This window comes from Lichenostomus cassidix, chromosome 2 (assembly GCF_008360975.1).
Source record: "Lichenostomus cassidix isolate B80296 chromosome 2, HeHo_3.0, whole genome shotgun sequence".
Classification (NCBI taxonomy): Eukaryota; Metazoa; Chordata; class Aves; order Passeriformes; family Meliphagidae; genus Lichenostomus; species Lichenostomus cassidix.
The window spans coordinates 13,421,418-13,448,039 of NC_139482.1; the positions used below are offsets into that span (position 1 = coordinate 13,421,418).

At 37.6% G+C, this 26,622-nt stretch overlaps 1 protein-coding gene across 10 annotated transcripts in view; it reads left to right on the plus strand.

Annotated features, from left to right (window-relative positions):
• Positions 1-23,791, plus strand: part of PARD3 (par-3 family cell polarity regulator) — a 441,649-nt gene extending 417,858 nt beyond the window's left edge. For all 10 annotated transcript variants that reach the window (XM_085050362.1, XM_085050357.1, XM_085050358.1 and 7 more), the window contains 3 exons: positions 8,962-9,082; positions 18,176-18,303; positions 21,671-23,791. In XM_085050362.1, the coding sequence (XP_084906488.1) occupies positions 8,962-9,082; positions 18,176-18,303; positions 21,671-22,064 (643 nt within the window). In that variant the 3' untranslated portion in view covers positions 22,065-23,791. The remainder of the gene's footprint in view (positions 1-8,961; positions 9,083-18,175; positions 18,304-21,670) is intronic.
• The last annotated feature ends 2,831 nt before the right edge of the window (positions 23,792-26,622 follow it).

Here is a 26,622-nt window from a genome sequence, read left to right on the forward strand (position 1 = left end):
TTAAAACATCTATTAACTAAAATCCTCATCTTTCAAATACAATGCTGAAAGGATTTATCCAGAAATCATTTGTTTTGCAAAATATAATACTGAGATTTTTTAAATCTCCATATGCATATATTATTTAATTAAAAAATCTTAATTAGTTTTTATGCTAATCAGTATAAAACTTAATGATAAACTTCATAAGAAGGCAACAGTCGGGCGAATTTAGGCATCAATTCAAGTAATCAATCTCAGCTTTGATTTTAGTTTTTTCTTGGTTGAGTCACATTGTGTGCACAGGCACTGAATGATGAAATGCTTAACAGTAAATTCAGATTTAAAGTTTAATTTAGAGATTACAAGTTTGGTAGTTCAAAAAATAAAGCAATGAGCCCACATTCTTCTGTGTTTTATATAGAATTTCTGACCTACTCCTACCAAATGGAATCTCCTCAAGTTTCAGATTTTGGAGCCTCTGTCAAACTTTGACATAGATTTGGTATCCTTGTTTGTTTTTAATTGAAAACTTCTCATTCTGCAGCTTGAAATTAGCCTATAGTTAGAGTAAGATATAATGTAAAATCAATCAAAATAGTATTTGGAGATTTATAATGCAATAGCCCCTATGTCAAAGTACAGAAATAATTATATTATAATTATGTTAGAGGCTGGTAAGGACAGGGGAAGCCATGTGAACTTAGTGTAATGTATTATCTTTTTTAATGTTCAGGCATTTTAAAGAGATGTCTTAGTCCACAGATCAGTGTTGGTCTAGCAATGTATTGCTTAATGCTGTAGTTTAGTGAATACTTTAAAACAAGATGTCATTTTTATTAAGAGCAAGTGTTCACAAGAATCAAAAACATTCTGTTTTGTTTTGCTAGTTCCAACACCCTGGTATCTATTTACTAAGTGTTTTCTCTGATTAAAGAGAAATAAACAACATAAAATATTTTTGGGTTTCCTGTACAACTTAAACCCAAAAACTTATGTATAACTTATGTCAAGCATTAAGCAAGATCTAAATACTTTTAAAGTGAGGTTTTGCATTGAAACAGAGCTGAATTTCACCATTTACACTATATTTCTAAATGGTGCATTATTTGAATAATCTTTTTTTATTTCAAATTTTTTTTAAATTTGGAAATTTGAAAATTTTGAATAATTTGAATATCCCTCTTGGTCTGATGAGGAGATCCCAATGAGCTTCAGTTCAAATGCTGCAATCAGGATTTTTTTTTTTTTTAATTTTTTAGTGTTGCTCCACTCCTCCCATGAAAAGACACATGCTTTTTCTGCACTCCAGTGTTGTCTAGAGCTGGGCTCTGAAGCAGCTTTCACAGTGCAAAGCACAGTGTCAGCACAGAGCAGGAGCTGGCTGGTGTCAGATGTGCTGGAGGGAGCTGGGCTGTACTGCGTCACAACATTCACACCTCACAGGTGGTGCTGGCCAAGGACAGATGTTCCTTTTTGCAGATCCTGCTGTGCCTTAAGGAGTGGCTGCTCCTTGCTGCTGTCCCTCTGCTGAAGGTTTCTGCCCCCACATCTCATCCAGAGAGATCACAGGGAACTCTCCCTACACAGCTTCTAGCAGAGCAGCTGGATTAGCTGAAATGGAAACAAAGGCTGACATGGCCTGAAGCCTGCTAGGGATCTTCTGGATGATCCCTTCTGCTGGCACAGGAATGGCCAGCTAGGTCCAGCAGGGGATTTCTCCTCTGTGGTCTTTGTTAAATGTCTTTGTATTGCTGTGCCAGGCAACTCTCACACTGACACAGTGTGTGACACCCAATTGTGGATGTTCATCGGACCTCACAGCACTGGAGCCATCACTGTCCCAGTTAGGATAGGAAGATGCTTAGGTCAGAGCCCATTTCTCCCCACCTGACTTTGAAGTGATTTTATTTTTCATTTAGAATCAAAACTGCAAATTACTCCATTGCTTGATCACTAGTATTTTTTAAATTTTCTCTTTTGTGATCTATTAAATCTTTCCCTGTGTATTTCTGCTATTTCTTTAACACTCTCATATGAAATTCACAGTGAGATATCTTGTATTTTCTTCTAGGTTTTGTGGTATTCTCTTTTTTCTTTTCCTGTTTTTTCTTTTCTCTAACTCAGAAAATGCAGTGCCCTATGACAACAGCTGTAACAAGTTGTGTGTGGCTGAAAATTGGCTTGGCTTATATCTGCAAAATCTAACCGCTCCAAAGTAAGGCTTTGACTGTGTGATAACCCAGTAGCTGAGTATCTGTTTTCAGATGTTTATAGCAAGCTCCTAAAATCTCTGCTTTTCCTTTTAGTAGAAGAATTCCACTGAAAAGTAAGACTGGATTTCAGTCTCTGGTGTGCAGGCTCTGACAGGCTAATAAGGAAGAGTGATGGTGGCAATAAAAAGGGTCTTGGGTGCATTCTTCGTATTTCACTGGTTGTAAAATGATGGCCCTGCTACAGAAGGGCCACAGAGGGACTCAAAGTGAAATCTAGTCTGGAAAGTTTGAAGAGACTGTTGTGGTGAAGTGACCTCCCCATCAGCTCCACCTCCCCACCTTGTTTATGGCCATCACATCAGAAGCCAGTGCTGAATTGAGAGCATTTGAGGTTACCTTTTCAACTAAGAGGAGAGGTGTATCTTCTTAATTTTTAATTATTTACTCTGTTGAAATTGTGTCAAATGATCATTTAAACACAATGTCAAAATTTGAAAATTAAATTATTAATTGAAGAACGAGAGTGCGTTTAGAAGCTTCTGTACTTCTTCGTGGTATTGTAGATGATGAAGTACCACTGTAAAGGTAAACTGGAATGACATAAAAATTCCCAATGAGCTGATTTCACATGCATACCTATTGACATAAATCCTAAAGTTTAAATCCTGTTTTGATGGAATTACTGTGCTGAAGTGTGTAGGTATGTGTACAGGTAACATGTTATATCTTGCCTGTCACATTAAGCCAATCCCTGAATTTTACTGCCTTTAAAATCTGCAGACTTTAAAGGATATATAATTCTCTGTGTTCATTTAGCAAATATGAAATGGCAAGAGAGGATGATTTTTGTAACCTTGTGAACAGTAGGAATAAGCCAAAATTGAAAGAGATCCGGGGAAAAAAAATTGGATTGAATGTATACCCTTCAGCATGCAAGACGCTGCCCTTGTTAGAAACTAACTTTGCATGCATAATTAATTTGAGCTGCACATTTTGTTTCTTACAACTAGAAGAGAAATTGAATTCAGGTGTTTGGTGAACATATGGGGGATTTACTGTGAATTTATGACCTGTGGTTTGAGTGTAAAAACCCAAGATAGTAGCTGATAAAACTTAATGAAGCTTGTGCAGAGAAACTATTTTTATTTGCAGTTTTGTAATTCATACATTTTTTGGTTTTTAACACCTCTCCCCTACCTTTTTATGCCTTATTCCAAATAAATTCTTTGACACTTAAGAAAAACAAAAGTAGTGGAGAATAAGCCTTTTTATGCCTCTTTCCAGGTTACAACCACGTTACAACTACATTTGTAGTCTGACAAATTCAATCTCTTGCTCAGCTAATTTTTTTTCTCAGGCTGACTGTAGCAATTCTGTAGTCATGTAACAGCTCTTTTATACTGCACTGTCCGTGGTTGTTCCTGTTTGTGTATCATGTTTGTATGTGTTAATATCCATGTGTTCATGAAAAATCTATTTGCTGATGTCTCAGAAAAGGACCATATGTGGGGCACAATGGAAGGAGAGGACCAGCCAAATCAGTTACAGTAATTTAAGCTTGAGGAGTGGCAGTTAGATGTCGAAAAATAAACCACAGGACAAAATAATAGGAAAAGACCAACCTGCTCTGGCAAGCTGGTGGGAGGAAGGAGATGATACAAACTGTGCTGCTGCTTAGCCCTTGCCACCCTGCACTGTGTGGGCACAGTCATCTGTGTCACTGATGATTAACAAATCTGCTCTAAGAACAAGCCAGCAGACTGTGCATTGGGACGTGGTGGTAACTTTAAAGCTGGTAAAAGGCATGCTTTCATTTTATTTTATGTCCATGACTTTTTGAAATAAGTTGACAGTTTCTGCTCATTCACCCTCAAGGGCCATCCGAAACAGACAAATCCATCTGCTGGGGGTTAAGCGCTCTGGCGAGAGGGTGCTCGAGTTCTAGTAAACGTAGCAGAAGTTTTATATTTGATTATCACCACCCTGCTTCCTGTTGGGCTGTTTCATACTGCTCAAGTGGTGAAGAAAGGGGCCAGCTTTGTGGACGTTCAGTTAGTCCTGTACTTTGGTGAGGATGTGTGCCACCAACTATGGCATGGCCACCAGTCTGAGGACATTGTCAATCCTCAGTACAATGGAAATAAACTTGTTTCCTACTCCTGTAAACAGATCTGTAAACAGATGCAGATACAAATTCAGACCTTGATTTTTAATATGACGCAAGTAATCTGTTCAAACAAAAAGGAATTTATATCATACAAATGGGTGATAGTTATTTGCCAGCTTGAAGCAAATAAGAACCCATCTGTGTTTTATAACTGCTATCCAGAGATCTAAGCAGCCAGTCCAGCCAGCAAGGCCCCAGCAGCTCAAATGTGTGATAGAAGATTTCAAGGTGTAAAGAACACTGTTTGTTTACTCACCTTTTGGTTATTCTAGTCAAGTTACTGCCTGGTGTGTTGTTAAGACCCCTTTCCATGCTTTTTCAGGCCAATAAATTTTTTTTCCAAAGCTCTAGCCGTCCCTGTTCAGTAGCATGTATGTATCTACTTTATCACACTGAAAATCTGACTGTTTTGAAAGGAATACAGCTCTGCACATCAGTGCATGACACCACACTGAGACATTGCTTAATGATCTGAGACTCTGATGGCCATTGCTGCAACTGCTTGTTTCTGGAAATATGTGACAGCCCTGGCCTATCTAAGCCTTGCTTACCATTGCATTTTTAGTCTGTGCTGGTGGTGGTGTGTTTTGAAGGAGCACTCACAAAATAACTGATTGTGAAATGTGCCATCTGCAGATGGAAGGCAATGGGGTGCCAAGTAGAGCTGTGATACAAGAAAGCACAGATGCTTTGCAACCCAAGTAAACTTTGGCCCTAAAAGCCTTTCCTTGATGTTTATTTCCTTTAGGAACATTTAACATGGAGAGCACTTTGATAGAAGAACATCACTGGTATCTGATGCTAGGAGGTGCTAATTGTCTTCTGTAAATTCACAGCCATGTTGTTATTAAGTAGGCATAAGGGAAGGCTGTCTGGGCAAGCTGTGGTTACTGTAGAGAGTTGTAATTCCGGTTTTGCTAAAAGCTTTAAAGGTACAATAGGTCAAATTTTCAATAAACTTTGGATGGATTTCAAGTTAAACTCCTTCCATCCTGCTGATAGTCCTGAATTCATTGAGGTGGATCTACCTTCATATTTTCAGTTCATTTGTATGAGACTCAAACAAAACATAGCACATTTAATTGAATTTTTGAGGACTTGCACCATGCACCCAGAAAAGGGAATTTAAGCAGCAAGAGCACCTGCAGCCTGCATCCTAGTAGTCTGTTGATATGACCCTACCTCTCTTGGGTCAATTCATCCAGTAAGTCAGAATTCATTTTGCTTTACACTGGCTAAGGACATCTCACACTGGATAAAATTTGTTTAGCTCTATCCCAAGGGATAGTGATGTGACTCACATAAAGAGCTGTAGATAAAACAGACCTGAAAAGGACCTGAAAAGGAATGAAGTTAGGTTTGCACTGTTGACTCCAAAATTTTATTGGTGACATATTTTTCTTGTGATTATGATTTTTGCATTTCCCACCTTCTGGAAGTACCGATTGGGAGTTGAATGAGACACCAAGTGGGTTTACCAAGTGTTCTCTGAGTGCACTGGGAGACATAAAAATAGCATAAAATGCACTGATGATAAGATTCCCTGGATGAAGAGAGGCATGGAAAGAAAGAGAAGGCAGCATGGCAGGCCAGGATAGAGATATGCAAGCCCTCAGTGGTGAGAAGGTTAAGGCAGCTATGATTTAACCTAGAGAATCAGAACAAGGTTGAAATGAAAATGGAAATCAAAGGAAAGCAATCTAAGATACAGTCTAAGCCCTCAAATAATCTTTTAAGAAATGTAGCTGTCTGCCTTTTCTCTTCTAAATAAAAACATTTAATTTTTTTTGTTATTATAAACCCCCTGACTTGATCTCACTTTCTGTTTCTCACAGACTTTTTGAGCACAAAGAAATTTGAGTTTATATAGAAATGCCTTTTTCTAATTTTGTTCTTTTCTTTGAAATAGTCTTTTTTATAATTCACTTCTTTTACAATTTTCTAAATTTTGGTCATGTCCCTTGCTTTTCAGATAAAATAGAAATATTGTTAAAAGTTTTATCTTCTCTGCCATTATCAAATCTTTCATAACTTTGAATCACTTTTCTTAAATCAGCTTGACTTATTTTTTCTTTTCATTTTCTGTGGGGTTTTTTGTTTGGGGTTTTGGGTTTTTTTGGTGGTGGTTTTCTTGTTTGTTGGTTTGGTTGTTTTTTTGGCTTTAAAATAAGTTCTTAGGTCTGGAGACAAGTTGATCATAAATCCCAGGATCCTCCTTGTCCTTCATTATTCCATCTCTGCAGAGTAGAAAGTGTCAAGTTCATGCATTTGCTGTTTGGGAAAATACATTTTGGCTTCATGGCATGGGCACTATGCATTTTTTTGCTCTTCCTCTGATGATGTAATTGTTTTAATGAATAACTATCACAAAATGTGCAGAAGCCCTCAGATGTGTAACAACCCTTCCAGTATCCCATTTTAGGGTGGGTACAGGTAGCCTGTGTAATGCACAAGGTTTTGTGCAGTACTTTGGGGGTTTACATTCTGTTTGCCTTTGGATAAACTGCACTGTGATCCCTGAGAGTGTGAAACAACCTTGATTATGAAAGGCTGGTTATTTACCCATCATCTTGACTACTGCAAGGTATCTATGGATGGCACTTCTCTAGTAATTTTTGCACAGAAATTTGATGACATTTCTCTTTTAAAAAAAATTCTTGTACCTGAAATACTAATATTTACTATATTTTTGCTTCTTTAAGTGCAATTTACCTTGCACAAAATACTTGTCTGTGTAGAAAACATTGGACTGCTTGTTTGTTGCATTAACAAATATCAGTTTTAAAAATCAACAGACCATTTAAAAGTGTTTTTTGTGTCTTGGATTGTGATGAATCCCTTTAAAATGTGAAATGTATAGAAATGCATGGGAAAAAAAACAAGTGGTTGTATAGTAAAGATGGGCAGAACTTGACAATAGGGAATAAATTTACATAAAATAAAACTGCAAATGGAGATAAGCTGTTTCACAAATGGAGTTGAATTAAGGAAATAAAATTAGCAACACACCTACAATGGAGCGGAAATTTTGAAAATACCAGTGTTTCATTTCCACCTGCTCTAAATTAAGCTTTCTTTTAATTGTACTTTTCAAAAGGGTAATTTGCACATAGAAATTGACTTACCCTAAAAATAAAGCATTTCCTAAATCTCCCATTTGGGGAAAAAAAAATCATGAAAGAAAACACTTCTTTAAATTCTTTCCTTTTCTTTGCCTTTGACTTCAAATTAAAATAAAAAAAATTTGACCCAAACCACTTCAAAAATTAGCCTTTGCCAGAACCATACTAATTTTTCTGTCTGGCCAACCAAGCACTGATAAACTCTATTTGTTGGCACTGAAAAGAGTGGGAGGTAATGTCTCAAACATCTACAACCTCCAATCCCCTGCACCCACCAGTCCCAAAAGACAAGGAAAACAGTCACAAATGGACTCTAGAATTGTCTCTTTTCATATGAGAGAAGACACAGGATATAAATTCACTGTGCTTTATTGTACCCTGTGTCCAAGAAATCTATGGAATTGCTTTCCATTGTCTCTCTGCAGATTTCTCTTTTGAAACAAAATAATAGCTGTCCTTTCCTCATCAGCTCTTTTGAAATAAACAACAAAATGCAGGGCACAAGGAGTCCACAAGAATAGATTAAAATGCTTCTGGTTAGCCTTGATATAACATATTTGTTTGTCAGGCTTCCTGTGATTCCTACATTAGCATGTTTGAAAGAGTGGAGTTGCAGGGTCAGGTAGGAGCTGCACAGCTGCAAAAGTGTCAACAAGATTAATAAATACCCACTTTCCCCCTGCCCCATGAAGTAAGCCTCTCCTGTGCATACTTCATTATGGCTTCACATACACCTGCGCCGTGGAGTGTGGATTACCAGGCGTTGTGGAGAAATTGATGGTTTTGAAGCATGGAAGGTTCTGGGGGTGCTGGTTTGTATCAGCACCTCTGGGACAGAGCCCTCCTCACCCCACTGAGTGTCTGTGGGGCTCAGTGAGGTCAGCACTCATCTGCTGCCCAGATCCATTCCTGCCTGTGGCCCTGTCAAATGGATGGCTTTTTACTGGCCCCCAAGCCTCTTAATGCTTTCAGACTGATCAATTTAAAAGACTTGTTAAAAACGGGACGAAGGGATGACAGGCTCTTATTGATTGGAGAAAATAACCAAATTTTATATAGGTAGAGCCTTCAGACGTTGTAATTAATTTGATGTGAATAAAGATCTGACAGTACTACAGTTTATTGATTGGGGGAAAGTATCTTTCTTGTTTATTCAGTAGCAGAGATCATTAGGACTTTTAATTTCCCTTTATGTTAAGTCTGACACTAGCATATCTATTCCTCTTCATTCTCTAGAAGTGAAAAGGTGCCAACAATTTACGATAATTTTTAGAAATATCCTTATTTGTCTTGTCCTTGCTACACCTGAAGTTTCTTTATAAGACAAACACCATTAATTATCTTAAAAAACCTGAAGATCTTTGTACTAAATGCTTGTAAATTATTTTTAAGTCTGTAGTCCTGCACTGCAGTAGCAGTCCCAATCACAGGTGGCAATTCCCAAGTATACTGATCATTTCCATCCTTCCTCTTTTAGCAACAGATCAACGCCAAACAACCACGACCGGATACAGCGCCTGAGACAAGAGTTCCAGCAGGCAAAGCAAGACGAGGATGTGGAGGACAGGAGACGAACTTACAGCTTCGAGCAGCCCTGGGTGAGTGTGCAGGGCTTGTCCTGTCTGGGAAGCTTGGCTGATCCTGCTGTTCCTGGGCTGGTTGGGAGCAGACCAAAAGTGATGCAGGGTCCTCTGACTCCACACTTCTGCCCTTGCTGTGATCCCCAGTTTTGGTTCACTGATATTTACTTCATTTCTAAACTTCTTCAGCCATCTGTCATGTGTGCAGGTAGCATTATTTGCTCTATGTTTAGACTCTTGACTCTGTGAGTTATTGCTTGGATTTTTTTTGTCTCAAAGGCAGTATCTATTGATCTGAACTTTTCAAGGAAAATCAGAATAAAATACATGCTAACAATAAATAACAGAGAGAACATGTAACCTTGTAAATGGTATTTTCTCTGAAGCAGTATCACTGTGATTAGTTATTTTCTTAAAAGGCAGAGCTGTATCTTTTAACAAAGTAAAAGAGAGATGTGCTTGCTCTACAATAGTACCACTCTGACATTTACATTAGCTTAGACAGTTCTGTATCAAGATATACATCCTAATTGATCTTTTAAATCCTGTTCAGTCTGATCTAGCGGTGTGATACAATTATTTAAATTCATGTGCTTATCTTGATTAACATAATTGGATGAATTAGTGTTACTTTTTAATCAATTACATATCCAAAATTAGGATCCTTTAAATATGGGACAAATACTGTAATTCTGTTGAAAATTCCATTATAAAGACAGTGAACAACTTACTTGTGTTCCCATAAACTGGGAACTGTATGATGGCAACAGCAGAATCTCTCAGAGCTTCCTTTGAAGCAGGTGAGGATGGTGAGTTATTGTTACTCAGCTTTGCCATGCACACTAGACCGAGGTGAGAATAGCCAAAGAGTCTCATCCCTGTGTATGAAATCACTGAGAACAATATCAGGGTATTGGCTTCTCTTTTCCTGTGTTAGAAAACATCTAACTTCCTCTGAATAAATAATATAAACATTTTTTTAATGACCGGATGTTTTCAATTTGAGGTGTGAAAGATAATGTGATAGTTCATCACAGTGATAGTTCAGCCATTTGGGGATAAATTTGGGCTGGGTGTAGTTGATACCTTCTATTATCCATATCAGCTACTGTTTAGTTTCCAAATGAGAGATTTGAGCAACATTTTTGGGAAAGCTGTGTATGAGAAAAGCTTGCACTCTTGAAGACTTGGGAACTTCACTACTGAAGGTCATGGGCCAAATTGTTGTATATCTAAATGCCATAGCAACTTCAGACAGTCAACTTGCCTTTTATTATAGTTTCTTGTAAAGAGTGAGAAGGGAATTATTTGGATGACAGACTGATTACCTTAGGAATGGAATAATTTCTTAAATTGTGGGTCAGAACATTGACCTTTCTATTTTCTCTTTTTCAAACAAATGGTATCTCTCTGTTTACTCCCTTTCTACAGATCATGCAAATGAGCTCAAAGTGACTAATTCAGCTTAATGTATTAATATTAATTCTGAAGCTTATTGATGCTTTTGTAGGAGCTGATCTGTTGTTAAATACATAGGTAACCAAATGTTTTATTTTAGATAAGTACTTTAAAAAAAAAAAAAAAAGTGGCCCAGAGTCTATTTGAATTATAATTTTATTTTTCCAACCTTTCAAGATCACAATGCTTGGAAGGAATAAAGCAGTGATCTCATCCATTTCAGCAGTTCACAGTCGTTTCGGTATTAAAGAGCCATAACCCTCTCTCTTAAGGCGTGTGCTGTACTACTTCAATGTTAGTCTAAAATGATGGACTTTCTCAAGACTAAAATGATGGACTTTCTTAAGACAACCTCTCAAAACAGATCCAGATGTATTATTAAATACCAATGACACACAAAAGAAAAAAGCAAAATTGCCTTATAATACACACGTAGGAAACTACTTAGATACGTTCAGCAGTGTCTTTTCATTCTTCTCCATCTGTGAGCTGTTGGTTCCAAAGCACAGCAGTGCAAAGTGCACCTGTACATGGGCCATTGCTGAAAAGAGTGTTTTCACCAGAGGGAGGTGGGCTGTGCAGCCTACACAAACAAGAGGCTTTGCATGCAGAGAAGCCTCTGAGCCTTATGACAGCAGCCAACTCTGACCTGGTTTGGATAGAAAGAGAGGAAAACCCATCCTTGGAGAAGTGTGTGCTGTGAGGTAATAAGTAGTTTGCATTTCTCATTAAGAAGCTGATGGGGTGGTTGAGGATAGGGAACAAAGTGCTGATGTGATGTGGGGCTGTTGGTTACTTTAAGGAATTACAAATGAGCATGAAGTTTGCAATGTAAGTAATGGATGCTGATAGAAATCTGGCAGATCTGAGGATTTTCGGAGGAGCTCAACACCTCAGAAACCCACTAATATATTATCAAAATGGTCCTGTAAACCTCACCAACTCCAATTCATCCCAGATTATTAATGGCCTGTGACACAGGAGTCCAGTTTCCTGTGACAGATGCCTTCAGTCTCCTCCCTGGGTTGGAGGGAGATCTCATTCCATGCTCACAACATCACACTGGCTCTGCATGGTACCCGTGGCTGCCTGGCCCTTCCCTCTCTGCTGGTGCCCATCAGGTGAAGGTCGTTTCTCAGTACACAAGCAATGCAGCAGAGCTGGACTTTTTGCCCCACTGTGTTTGTCCTGCTGGTAAACAAAGTACTTGACTGCCTGAGAGTGTTCGCCCAGCGTCAGGCAGCTTCACAGACACAAAAAACGATAGCGCTGGAATGAGATGACACTGTCTATTAAGCAGCATAACATTTCTGCTCAAGGCCATTGGAATGACACACTGTTAGGGTTTAAATAACTGCCTAAACATTGCAACATCGAGCCATCTCTGAAATCCGCTCGTTCTGCAGCTGAGTCAAAGCCTTATGGAGGAGATTTTTGCGTTTGTTTATTTTAAGACAACTTTCTCAGGCTTCATAGTGGTTCTTTTTTCTTTTATATGGCACTTTTTTATGTGTGTGTATTTCAAAAAGCAAGGTATAAGAGGCTTTCAAGGGCAGTACTATAGGCCTGATGTTGCATGGAAAAAAGATAAAAATAACATAAAATTTGATAAATCCGTTTTAATCCTGCTGGTGTTAATTCCAGTCAAAGTTTGCAGAAATGTGTATCTGGGCATGTAGAACTGCATGGAATTACAGTGTGTCTGTTAATATTTAAGGCCCTTGCTGTTGCTATGACATTTTTATACCAATGCAGGATTCTTTTGGGGCTGATTTTTCTGTTTTGTACCAAAGTTGAACCTCTGTTTTCTGTGCTTTTCTGGGTTGTGTTAGGTCTGTTGAGGTTTATCCTTGTACCATTCCCAGGCTTTGGGGGACTTCTGTTGTAATTTGTTCCATATCTTGTATTTTTGCCTAGTCACATCTTGATTAACAGACACACCCCCCCTTTCAATCACAAAACCACAGTTCCATAGCCCTAAATGTCATGGGAGTGAACAATCCAGTTTTTAAAAAGAGCATTTTGGGCATTTTAAATGCATGGAAAACACTCCAGCTGCTTGCCAGTCCTGCTTGTAGAAGCACACCAGTGATCCAAAACCCCCCACAAAGATGCAGGAGGGACAAAAGCTGATGGTTTATTTCTTCATATTCAATGCAATAATTGGTGCTGAAAATGGGAGGTGGCAAATTCCATTCACAGCTACGTTCATCTCCAGTCATCGTGGATCTGTTTGAATGATGGGGAAAAACTGGCATTGAAAGAGCAGCTGAGCAAACTGTACTTTAAATATTTAGGAGTCAAATAAAAAGATATTTTCTAAAGGTAGACGCCAACAGGTCCATAATATATACACTACCTGACTTGTCTGAGTATAGCTTTAATTACATGCTCAAATTTAAGGTAAATAATTACATGATTTTCATAGAGGAAAGGCTCTGTGAGTCCTAATATTATGTTTATATGTGGCCTGATAAATAAAGGCTCAGAAAATTTGGGGGCTATGCATAGGTTGTTTCTGCTGCTTGTTGGCGTGTAGGTCTTGTCTCTGTAAGAAAAAAAATTCTCTTTTGTCTAAGATACTTGTTTTTTATCCCTGTACTCGAGTTCTTCTCCTTGACCTTCTCAAAGCCATACTAAATTTTAAATAATCTAAAATTCTTTAGGGAAAACAAAAGCCTGGTTTTTAGTGCTGTAACTTCAACCATAGAATATTATTACCTGAAAAAATGAATAACAGACTTGATTCAATACAAACATTGTAAAGTTTATATCAGAGTATAAATTACGTAGAGTTACTCAACACGTTAATGAGAAAGAGAAGTAGTGTATTAATTCTTTCTATTATTAATCCATTTAAGCATCTATTTTAGGATATTTTATGCAAGATATGAGGCAATATCTAACAGTGTATTGCAGTAGACAAAAACCTTAGAGGCTTAATTGCAGTTTCTCCTATCCCACAGCCTGTTTCAGACAGGAAACCAAAATTATGCAGGGTAGTGTCTCCACAGGTAGTTTCTCTTTAGCTGTGTAGTTAATATCCATTTTATATCAAATCTGCAAAGGATTTAATAAAATACAAGCATTTTTAGGCTCTAACATTTTACATTTTTAACTTTTTTCTACCCACTAGCTTTAATCTACTAATATATTTGAAATTAAAAAATGAAGAGAGATTTTGAAAAGAAATCGAGTCATTTTCGTTAGTAAACAAACATATTTATAGCTCACAGGCATACAGTGAGCATAAAGACCTCAAGCAGAATTTCGGGGCTTAGTGGTTTATTTTTGCCATACTGAAGATTTTCTTTCTGCTGCTCCTAAGACAGAACAGAAATCTTTGCTCCATGCTGCTGAGCTTCCTACATACACACCATAGAAAGGTACAGAAAGGGGTAGGATTTTCTTGTTACATGTTATTTGAAGTAATACACACACCTGTTGGCAATTTTTAAAAGATATATTGCTATATGTTCTGTTCACCATAGCAACATAAACACAAAGATGGAAGTAATAATAGTTTTCAAGGACATCTCCCAGAAACACTGAATGTTTTTTTTTCATTTTGAATTTTGATATACACAGTTACTGGATTGTCTGTCATCTGTGCCAAGTATATTTACACATAAAGCAGGCAAGGTCATTTAATCTTATCTATTTCTAATTAGTGCTTCACTATGAGAACTACAGACTTTTGGGGGGCCCTGTGCCTGCCAACTTCTCAGGTGAACTTGAAACTTCTTATTTAAACACCGAGTTTAATCTGGAAAAAAATTAGCACATTTATTTTAGTATTAAATAACGGTCTTTTTTAATAACTGGGAAAATACTAATAGACTTGCTCCTTTAGTAATCTCCCTATTAACTATTTCTTCATTAACTCAAAGAGTTCTGTGAGTGTGAGTAAGCACTTTTCCCAGCTTGTCCCTGTGCCTGTAGGCTGTCTGATAGGTGTGTCACCTGCATTGGTAGATCTCCTGTCACTAGTACTGGTTGGATCTCCCTGCAAATCCAGTGCCCTGAATGCCCCCATGATCTCCTCTCTGTAACTCAGTGGCAGCTTTGATTTGTGCCATTTCTGAGGGATCCATGCTGCCACCATGCATGTCTGAAACAGTGGGCAGAAAGGCCACTCTGCAGGGAAAGAAGCTGTGTGGGCAGCCCTTGGGATGGGTAGGGAAAGAGAAGATGGACCTTTGTCCCTCTGCTGGCCTGGACTGCTTAGAATGGTCACTGCAACGTGAACCATGGGGGTGCATTCTCTGTAAGATGAAAAAATATTATTCACATAAAGTGAGAATGTAGGAACCTTTGAGTTCACAGCCCTGCTTTTAAATTAATACCTCTTTGAGCAAAGAGCTGTGTAATTTCATCCATCTTAAAGCACAATTTTACATGCTGAGTATTGTTTAACAATGCTGAATGCACTATCATTGCCACTTAAATGTATTGTGGAAGACATGAACATACATTTATTTGTATAACTCAGCCTTGGTTGTTATTGTGGCCTTGACCACATCCTCATTTAAAAGGTCAGTGCTTGTCATACATCTCATTGCAAGCAAGGCCAGAGTTCTTATCAATCTGTTCTGTGAGGACCGAGCTGTTGCCAGGTTTGTTGGATGGTTTCAGGTTGTTATAATTGTACTTAGCCTTGAGTTGATATCAGTGTTAAAATTACTGTTATGTGTGTTCCTTGTACGTTTTTTTTTGTTCATGTTGAAAGATCTGAAAATAGCGCAACATTTTTTTCTTAATTTTCTCCATTTTATGCTGACATAAATGGGCTAGGCATTTATATAGATGTGTGTTTAGGAATATATTTTATAAAAATATATGTATATAAAAGCCCACTACAAGAACTGAGACAAAATTTTTAATTAGCTTTTGAAGACTGAGGTTACTTATTATATAAATATTTTTTTGTTTAATTACTTTAATCAACAGCACATTGAAAAGTTATATCACTGTATGGAAATTTGCATTTTTCTGAGCAAGTTAAGGGTCCAAAATGGAATATATGAAGTCTTTATATCATCATAACCATATCTCAATGGCATTCACAATAGTATCACTGAGGTTTTGAATGAAAAGGTTTGCAAGAAAGGCCTTTTCATTAATAAGATAGTTGAATGTACCTGTGTGTGTGTCTGTGTGTATGTGTTATGTTACAGAATATCTGACTACTTACAAAGGGAGAATTTTTATATCTCATTGACATATTTTTGGATACTTGAAATAAGATAGTATATACAATTATATGAACAGGTTATGCAGATGTGAACAACATACAGACTAAATAAAGTGTCTTTTGCAGATTAGGTAAGTATTGCAAATCCTGTTAATTTAGCAGGGCATACAGGTACCTTCAGTAAATCAGATAATGGATTTGAGATGTTTGCCTTAGACCCATCAAATTATAAATGCTGCCCATTAGATGAAATTCTTTGTGAACTGCAGAGAATCCAGACCTGACTGTTCAGATCCCATCATTCTGGGCATGCACTGCAGCAGGCAGACAGGAGTGACAGCTCCTGCCTCTATTGAACCATTGGTTCCTCGGTGCCTTAAAAAGAAATATCTCTGAAGTCACATTTTGATCTTAGTCCATTCATACTCTATTAGGACTTTCAGAGCCTCTGTCACTTTCCTACAGGCTTTTGTAGTAACTTCATCTCTCCACACATGTATGTACTTTCCAGATGGTGCATTTTATTGTCTTGTATAAACTTAAACTGAGCAGCAGCTCAATCCTATCTCCACCTGTGTGGTGATTTAACCATTCTCTGTACTGTCAGGTTCCTTAATCCATTATATTTACAGCCAACTGAAAAAAGTGAAACTGTTTTCAAATAAAGAGAAGCAATCCTGACTTCATGTCTTATCTGTGATAACTACTTTCTCACATATGACATAATGTAGCTGCAAGCTTTCCAATGTTGTTGAAGTGAAACCCATGAAATGAAGAGATTGGCTCTAAAATCTTAGTTTAAATGTTTTTTTTTCTTTATGGAGGAGTTGATATGGGAACTTCTGAGTTTCTCTCTGGTTCGCTGTAAGCTGCTTATAACCACAGGAGAGAATTCACAAATAAACCGTGTGATTTTCAGGTAATCACTCCCTTCCATAAGCTGAGCCCTTCAATAAAATACCAAATGTCAGAAGACTCTCAATAAAGTCAAGAAAGTTAGAAATGTTGACATATGCAATAACTGAAATGCTGCTCTGTATGTGTTGCCGTTATTTAATATAGTAGGAAATCTCTGTGGGGGTTGTTGGTTTGGACATACATATGTACAGCTTATTCATCTCTAAGAAAATTTCCCACAAGGCTGACACATGATTCTGTTTTCTCAATTTGTTGCTTCATCTCACCATTCCTAAAGCATTTTTGATTAGAAATGCTGTTTTAGTGAGAGTTTTACAGACTAAAATTATTCTGAAGTACACATTACTGTTACATTCAGGATTCTCTTAAATAAGTTCACTGTTATTCCTAGTCTGTGCTTTCACATTCTGATTCTTTTGCCCAGTAATCTTCCCATAATGGGAAAATTGTATCTGTTATCTTCTGAGCTGAGACTGATGCTCTGTCTGATGTGTATTGTCATTGATAACAAAGTTTCTAAAAGTTGTACACCTGTTTTTAAAGTTGTTGTTTCTGGCTACCTGCAGGTGTTTGACTATAGTAAGACACTTATGTCACAAATGACACATTTCTAGTTTCTAAAACTTGTCTTCAATGTGCAAAGCTTTTGAAAAGCCTTTTATCTTGCATATGTTTGTGAGCCATTATGATCCCTTTCAGCTGCAGAAATTATAATGGAAAAAAACAAGAGATGTTTGTTTTGAGGAAAAGCAGAGAATAAAAGGCAAAATGTGCTTTAAAAGCAAGTCTGAGACAAGCTGTTTCAGTCCCAGGCTCAGACAAGTGGTTGTGCTCCCTAACCTCCCCATGATTAAACTTACGTATTTTGAATAGTACTGGTAATTTTAAGAAGAAAAAAAAAATCATGCTCTGTTTCTTTGTGGGAAAAACCTTATTAGTAAAACAAGAAATGCCCATAGCAGTCTTTGATTTTTGTGACATCTATTTTGCAAAATGAAATCACAAAATCTGAACAAAGTACAGTACAGTAAAATGAAAAGTGGTATCTCTACAAAAGTAAACTTTTCTATGTTCCAAAGTGTGAATCCAGCAATTTTGTCAGATCTTGACCAGTAATACTCTCTATTCCCAGAAAGACCATCCATTTTCACTTGCTCTTAGTATTGGTGAGATTCAAAGGAGCTGCTGTGCTCCTTCTCCCCTCAAATCCTCAGTGGGTTGTAAAACTTAGCATTACCATGGCTAGGCTAACTTAGAAAATCTGTTCCACTGATTACCTTAAATTACAGCGTTGCCATAAAAGCATAACCCATTCTGGATGATTGTTTGCCTGATAGATCTCAGAAATGGTAGGTCAGAAACAGATTCTGTAGCACTGGCCTCTGTTACAGGTCACAATTTAACCTAATTATTGTGAAAGAACTACTTGAGCTGCATGTTGAAACAAATATTGCTGTAGTTGTACAGCAACAACTTAAATGATGGCTCTTTTGTGGGCATTTTTCTGCTTTGCTTAAGACATTTTCACTTTTGTTTTGCAGCCAAGCACCAAGACGTACTCTCAGAGCGGCAGGCACTCCGTGTCAGTCGAGGTCCAAATGCAGCGGCAGCGGCAAGAAGAACGAGAGAGTTTCCAACAAGCTCAGCGCCAGTACAGCTCCTTGCCCAGGTATGGGAACTGCCTCAAACTATTCCATGCATGGGAGCCTGGAGCTAATTCCATTTGCGGAGGAGAATGTTGTACTTAGTGCAGACACTTTTGTTCAGCATCAGTATGAGGTGGAATGTATTCACTGTGGAAGAGGCATAACATTTCTTAAGTGAGAGCATGTGGTAGCTGAGAATTGCTTCAGAGAATTGCTTCAGAGCTGATTTCAGGGGGATTTGATGACATTCAGCACCCAACAGAATTGAAATATTAAAACAAACATATTCTTAGTGGGACACCATCCAGTTTAATTTTCTGCAATTACAAAAGTCTCCTGAGCATGACATGAGTTGTCCCCGTTTGACATGTCAGATGACTTTTTTTTCTGTTGCCTAATTCCTTACTGGGTAGAAATTCTATCTTTGTGATGTTAATATGGAAGAAAAAAGAGGAAAAATTTCAAGACCTCCAACAAAAAAATGTGGAACTGAGAAAATTAACCAAGAAATCAAGAGTCTTCAAGCTTACATATATGCATTTTTAAATATATATAAGAATGCTGAAAATTAATACTTTTTTTTGTGTGAACAAACATTTTTTTTAAATGGTAGGTTTTTTAAAGATTAGTTCTTTGGGCAAAATGTCTTCACACTTCATTTTAAGAATTAATAGAAGTTTAGCCAACTTGTATTTCAAATTAACTCTCATAGTTAAGCATTATGCAAATAGTCTTTGCATTTTGAAATATCAGCAGCAATGGTTGAATGGAGAATAATTTACACCGGAGCTTGGTGTCAAATTGCTTTCCAACAAAGCTGTATTATTTTTCATGACTCATGTGAAAATGGTGTGGAAAAAAATTTGTTGTGACAAGATATGTTTTACCAGGTATATTATAACTCTTTTTTTGGAAACAAATATAAACCTCACAGCAAAGTTATCTAACCATGAACTCTTGTCTTAGCAACATCTTTGAAAAGAAAACAGTTTCAGATTTTCAAATGCTTTAACACCTCTCAGTGTAGAATTTTTCTGTTAAGTTTGGAAGGTGGGAAAGGGAAATGTAAAGTTCCTGTGTTTTCTGAGATGGTTAGTTTCTCATCTTGAAAATCTTTATAACCCCTCTTCTTTTTATCTCTGCCTTCCTTTGGAAGTAACCAAACCTATTAATGCCATATTGTTTCTCCTGAGAAATTATTTTTCAGTTCTTCTAGTCCCTCTCAATCATGTTTATTTATAGTTTTAAAACCGTGATTCTTAAAACTCACCTCACAATCTCTGGTAGCATTTGAAAGTTAGAATCAGTTGCAATGCAGTTCCAGTGGCAGAAATTAATAAGCCTAAGGTGAAAATTAATCTACAAGAAATATGGAAAATAGATCATAGAACAGATCATATAAATAGTTGTTTTGAAAAGAGTTGCTGAGAACTTTACTCAGGGTGGTTTTCAACATGAGAAATGGCTAGTAATCTGGCAATGCATGTTACTGAGTAATTAATGATAATTTAATGGTTTCATTTGAGCACTCTGGGTATTTCAGCTGTGCTGAGAACAGACAGCACTGCAGGGCTAAAGTGCAGCACTGTAAATACCACAATACTCCTATAACAACCTGGGGCATCCATTTCCCCAGCTTTGCAAACTGTTCCTAACGCTGTGACTGATCTTTAAAGAAATCTTACTGTTTCTCTGAAACCGAGGTCCCAAGCTTAATGTTGCAACCATGACTTTGTAATGATTGAAGTTTGTACATTGGCTTCATTCTTGAGCTTTGCTGTCTTTCATCTTGTATAGTCTCTAACAGCTTTGGTTTTTTTCCCCTTTGCACATTCAAATCTTTAGTACTGAAGGCAAATAAACTCTTGAGTCAATTTTAAAGGATCTTCCCAGAAAGACAGGGAAAGTGTGCCAACTAATTTTGAACAAGTACCAGAAAACAGTAAATTAAATTGGTTCAACTAGTCATCCTCTTGTCCCATGTGAAACTGTAAGAGCAAGCTTTAACTCCATGTTAATTTTCTACTACTTAAAATTTATCTTGCTCTAGATCAGAAACCTGACAGTTTCGTAGCCTACAGAGGTTCGTGCAATTTGCTCTCGTTCCAGGGAGTGATAAAACATGACTCAGAAGCATTGTTTCTTTGGCAAAGTTGGATATGAGAATACCAATAACAGCTATAAAAATTTTGTAAGAATTTACATTGTGTTGTAATTTTTGCTGCAATAATTTACATTAGTTCTGCATAACATTTTTCATCCAGAGGTCTCAGAATCAGTTATGAAATTAGGTAGGTATGGTAATTTTCAAATTATACATGTGGAAGGAAGATTGCAAAAACATTAGGTGACTTTTTACTTCTAGTAATGGGAGAAAAATTCTTTGGGTCTCCTGTCTCTCCACTACGTATTCATTGGATGAGGCCACATTGTCATAGGAGATGACATGAAAAACCAAGCCATATATAAACAACTAAATTATTTTCTTATTGATTTATGCTGCAATATATTTTATTGCTTGATTCTCATACTCTAATTTTAATCTCAAAGGGGGTATCTCTTTTGCTGCAGCACAAAATTGTTTTACTTTATCACCACCAATCTTACTTTAAATTCATACAAGCATCTAGCAGTTTGATAGTAAATTAAAGTTATTTCAAAACCATAATCTGTCTTCAAAATAATATGGTGATTTATTGTGAAAAGAGATAAGAATTTGTAATTCCTATATGTATTTGGCCTATTTAGCTACTCCCTGGAGCCAAAAAATAAGCAAAAATGGATATCTCTGCCTTTTATGACAAAAAGCTATAGCAAACTGGGAAACAGTCCTCGTAGCATGAAACTCCTTAGTTCTGGAAATGGGAAGAAGAAACTGTAAATACCTATCAGTAAGGAGCTTTATCTTCTGACTTGTGCAGTGTCAGGGCAAGTGTTTTAAGGATCTGCCTGTTGCATTTTTAATCAAGTGTCAGTCTAGGTTCAAATCTTTCATGAGTGACTTTACAATTGCTGGCTGTTACCTGCATTCATAAGAAGCATAGTGATATGTATGGTTTTTCCTAGTCTGCAACTGAATTATAACTCTTTTTCCTTGAGAACATGAGGGTAATTAGAGCACTGGAGGGGTTTTCATAGCGTATTCCTTCTATAGAGGCCTGGAAATATAGTTCAACTCTCTAGGATGTGTTCTCATAACAAAAGAGACAAGATACCACTTTGGGGCAGAAGAGAACTCTGACTCTAGAAAGTGACTTATTGAGAATGCCATAGCTGGGGGAAAGCTGATGGCATGGCAGAAGTCACCTTCTTTCCAGTGATTGTTGTCAATAACAGCAGAAGGGGAACCAGAACTTTTGTCTTAAAAACCTCTTTTGTTTTACTTTTCAGGCAAAGCAGGAAAAATGCCAGTTCTGTATCTCAAGACTCCTGGGAGCAGAATTATTCCCCTGGAGAAGGGTTCCAGACTGCGAAGGAAAATCCCAGATATTCCAGCTACCAGGGATCAAGGAATGGCTATATGGGGGGACATGGCTTTAATGCCAGGGTAATGCTAGAAACACAAGAACTGCTCCGTCAAGAGCAGAGGCGGAAAGAACAACAACTGAAAAAAAAAACTTCTTCTGAAGGGCCTAGCAACTATGACTCATATAAGAAAATTCAGGACCCTAATTATACCACTCCTAAAGGTCCTTTCAGACAAGACGTACCGCCTTCACCATCTCAGGTAGCGAGGCTGAACAGATTGCAAACACCAGAAAAGGGAAGACCATTTTATTCTTGAGGTGAAGAACATGAGGATCAACTTACCATGCAATAAGGAACATTTTCGTATAGAGACCTATATTTTGAAAACTTTTTAAACTGATGGTACTAAGGAATATATCCGTTTTCTATTTCAGTGCCTTTGAAAACATGGGCAAAGCTTTGGTGGGCCTTATGTCTTTGCCATTCTGTCCCAAGTGTTGAGTCCATGGAAGGACATTCCGCCATTTGACAATCACCGCGGAAGGGAGCAGTGCTGCCCCTGCGTTCTGAGTTCTGTAGCCCAGTCCAGTAGTTGTCAATGGCTTTTTTGCTAGGATTTGTTGTAATGTGGTTTACTTTGCAGTGACTTATTACACCAACATGCAGCTTTTTGGCATAAAATTAATGAATTCGAGGTTGAAGGAAGCATTGACATGTCCTTTTTTTGTTTCTCTCGGGTCAGAAGGAGGTGTACATATCACTCTTGAGTGGATAAGGCTGAGCTCTACTCTGGATTGCAGTTGGAGTTCTGATATGTTTTATGGGGGAGTCATTACCAGTCTGTTGATCAATATTTAAGTGTCTATATGCTGAAAAACTATCCTTCTCCTATTATGCACATATGCACTCTTTCTTTTCTCTCTCTCCCCACTCTGAGCTTATTAAAAAAGCCTTTATCCTGACTCATGAGGAAAACAATATTAAGCTTTCAGTTATCCTGAGAATCCTGTTACAATTGCCTTAGAGTCTTAATACACAGTCCATTACAAGTGAAATAACTGGAGAGAGATTATTTATACAGACACAGCCAAACCTTTGATAAGTATGGTTTACTATTTTATTAAAGATGGGAAATTATGAACAAACATACAATTGAGTTCTGCTTTGCTTTGCTTCTAAATTAATTTGGTCATATGACACTTGTACCTAGGCAGTGAACTAGGGAGGGTGTCAGGTCATGGTGACCTGATACACAGTAGTCTTAGGGCAAATTTTGGAGATAGCTCAAAGCAAGAGCAGAGGAAATCAAAGTTTTTCTTTGGATCAAATAGCTGTAAAGAGAACAATTCCTTCTTTTTAGAATTTGTGAAGCTTTGTGAACAATTTCCTTTGTGCTTCCATATACCGTCTTGTTGCATCATGATGCTACATTAAAAAGAAACCTTTAAGTACATGAATGAGAGATGAGTGGAGATAAACTGTTACACATCATCCTGAAAACATGTCAGTATCAAAAAATTACTGAAGCAAAAAAGATTGCTCTAGCAGGGAGTAATATTTGAATGTGCATATGGGGTATGAGAATTTCTTTTGCAGCAGCTGTTTTTATGTTTGTTGGTCTGAACTTCATGTATTGTAAAAAATACAGCTGGATTGCTGAAGTGCCTGCAAATCCTGATGTGAAAAGGCTTGAGAATGGATCTCAGCATATTGTGTACAAAAAAAGAGAGAAAGAAAGAAAGAAAATCGTGTATTGCGTGATTTAAAAAAAAAAAAAGCCTATTTTTTTTTACTGGCACATTTTATTTTTGCGCCAACTTGTTTCTAGAATATATGTGAAATATCAACACGCATATCTGTGTCTTTTATGCCTGTTTGTTAACAGTTTTTGTTGTTAATAATGTACTCCATGTTTAAAAGTTCTTATTAGTGTAAGCACAGTGACATTGGATGACAATAGCTTTTTTTATGCAGGATTTACCAAACTGTGTAAAATGGCTTTCCCTGTACATATGAAATTTAGAATAAAAGGCTGTTTCCATCCTTGCCTTGGTATTGCCTGTAGACCCCTATAAGAACTGCTGCAGACATTGAGTTTAAAAAACACTTAACAGGTATTATTTTATACTATTCCTAATGGTTTGTGTGTGTTTTCCTGTGAACACTTATAAACATGCAAAAAGAGAGAGAAGAGAGAAGAGAAGAGAAGAGAAGAGAAGAGAAGAGAAGAGAAGAGAAGAGAGAAGAGAAGAGAAGAGAAGAGAAGAGAAGAGAAGAGAAGAGAAGAAAAAAGAAAAAAGAAAAAAGAAAAGAAGAGAAAAAAGAAAAGAAGAGAAAAAGGTTTACAGCCCAGCTGAGTACCTGAAGACTGTCCTCAGAGGCAAAAACCACATCATTTAATGTGTTGTGTTATTTTAGGCCATACCTAGGACATTTAAGAGGCACATTTTTAAGACTGACCTCTGTGGCAAAAATCTTCCGTGTGTAGCATGGAGTCCTCAGCCCAAGGAGAACAGTGTCAGAAGGACACCCACTGCATTCTGGCTAAATCCAGGCATGTGTAAGGAATCTCCCTCTGCACTTTGTGTGTGTTTTGGGGTCTGATGGGAGCCCCTCACAGGAATGTTGACATGGTGAAAAACAAGAGAAGGCAGACTGATGAAAAAAACGATGTTTACAGTGCCAATGATACTCTGTTTCCCCCATTAATATTGGAGCTGAGTCTGGTTTTCTCCTTCTTCCCCCCACTTCTCCTTTTGTTGGTTACTGCAGGAATGTCAATCATGATTCTGTGTATGCATGACATCAAGGTGTTGCCATGGCAATAATAGTGTCAAATTATTCACTGTGACTTCAGTGTGGCATCTCAAGGGGAAGAGTAGCAGGAGCTCTGGGGTGGACAGGCAGCTTTCAGTGCCCAAATAAAGTAAAGGCAGGATTTTCCAAAAGACTTCAATTGTAGTGTCTTGCATTTGCGCATGGGGAAATAATTGCATTTGCAGTTTTGCAGACCTTGCTGTCTCATCTCCTGACTGCATTCCCAGATTACACAGTTTGACATTTCTATGGATTTATTTGCACTGGCAAGTAATTGCGAGCACTAAAAAAATGCATCCACAGGAATGGAAAACAGGTTGAAGTCCTTTTCAAAACAAGGCCTTTGATAAACTGTTGTAGGAAAAAGGGCATGTGTTTGGAAAAGTATGAAGTACAGGATGTTTTATGTGTGAGGATGGCATATGTTAAAGTTTACCCTTCTATGAAACTCCTCTTCAAGGTGTTAACAATTTGCCATAATTAGATGTGTTCATGAAAGAAGGCAGATGTTCTCTTTGGGCCGTGTCTGTGTTATGTTAGTAAAGAATAAGATCTTTTTCTGGCTTCATCCTCCTGTCTTCTTCCTGACATAGCGTAGACAGGATTTCTAATATTAACTCCCGTAAGTTGCAAAGGGCGATAAGGAAGTGGGAGGGAGATATTTTAATAGAAAATGACCTTTAGTTCTGCCTAGTGAAGAGATTCAAAAGTTAATTGAGCTAACTGCATTACTGCAGTAATTTGTTTGTGGATGCATTACCATTATGAGATTAACTCTGTAACATTAGTATATTTGAGAGTGGTCACAGGACAGACTGTAAGGGAGCTTACAACACCGAGGAGTGGGTGTACAGCTTGCACATTTTGCTCTGTTGAAACCCTGAGAAAACCATCTGAACAGCCTCCTGTATTTTATCAAAATAATTTGTTAATGCTATTGAAATTCCTTGGAAAAGTTTAATATTACTAATGCAGAGGACTGCTGCCTTTCTCAAAAAGCCTACTTTCCCTCTTCTTATGGGCCTCCTTGGAAGCAGGAGTGCAGCCTTAGTGAGTTATTGCATGGGCCAGATAGTTTAATGCATGTCTTTGAGAACTCTGCCATCAAAAACAGCGAGAAATGGCGTAGAGCCCAGCTGAACGTGGTTGGAAAGCACAATTGCCATTCATTGCTGGCAAACAGCTGGAAGAACAACAAAACAAAATTTAAGCCCATCATGACTGTAGATATGTGGCGATGACTGTAGATATATGGCCTGCTTTTCAAAGCTGCACTGATGTTTCGGTCACGCTCTCCCTGTTAATGAGTATCTGTAACACTGCATTTATCTGTTCTGGGTATTTTGAGAAGGGAAGGGTTTGGCCAGACGAGGAAGAGATGTGCCAGATTAGCAGTGTTGGCTAAACATAGGATATTCTTGAGTAATTCAAACCTTTGAACTTGGGTTGTTGAGACTTAAAGTGAATTTGGCTATTGCATGTCCTGGCTTGCAAGACTATTTTCAAAATATTTCCTAATTCTATTTGCTGTGCCTGAATGTTTCTACATCTTTCTCTCCCAAGTGCTCAGTCTAGTTAATAAGAGTTGTGAGGAATCTGTCAGGAATGCAAATGCAGAAAAAACCCTCATCTCTTTCTTATGCTGCTGTTGTGCCACCATGCCCTGGCCTTCCAGACTCAATTTAAAATTCAGCTTTAGCATGGCAGAAGAAGGATGAGGGTCAGAAATCCACCATTGGGGACTGACTTTGCCAAAGTAGGGTTTGTGTGTGTGTATGTACACGAGAGAGGCATAGACTGGATTAATTTGCTTTTAATTCATGTCCCTCTTCAAAAAAATAACTTGTAGCATTTCTTTAGTATTTTTTCTATCTGTGCAGAAAGCAGCTATGATTTGATTCACATGGTCATTGTTTCACGCCCTCGTGTAATCTCTTTTATTTTGTATCAGCATCACACTCTCTCTTTTACATCTGCTGATTAAATCTCTTGCATTTATTTGTTTCTCTAAATGGCATACAATTCATTCATAACCTGGGCTGCTTCTTGCCAGTGAT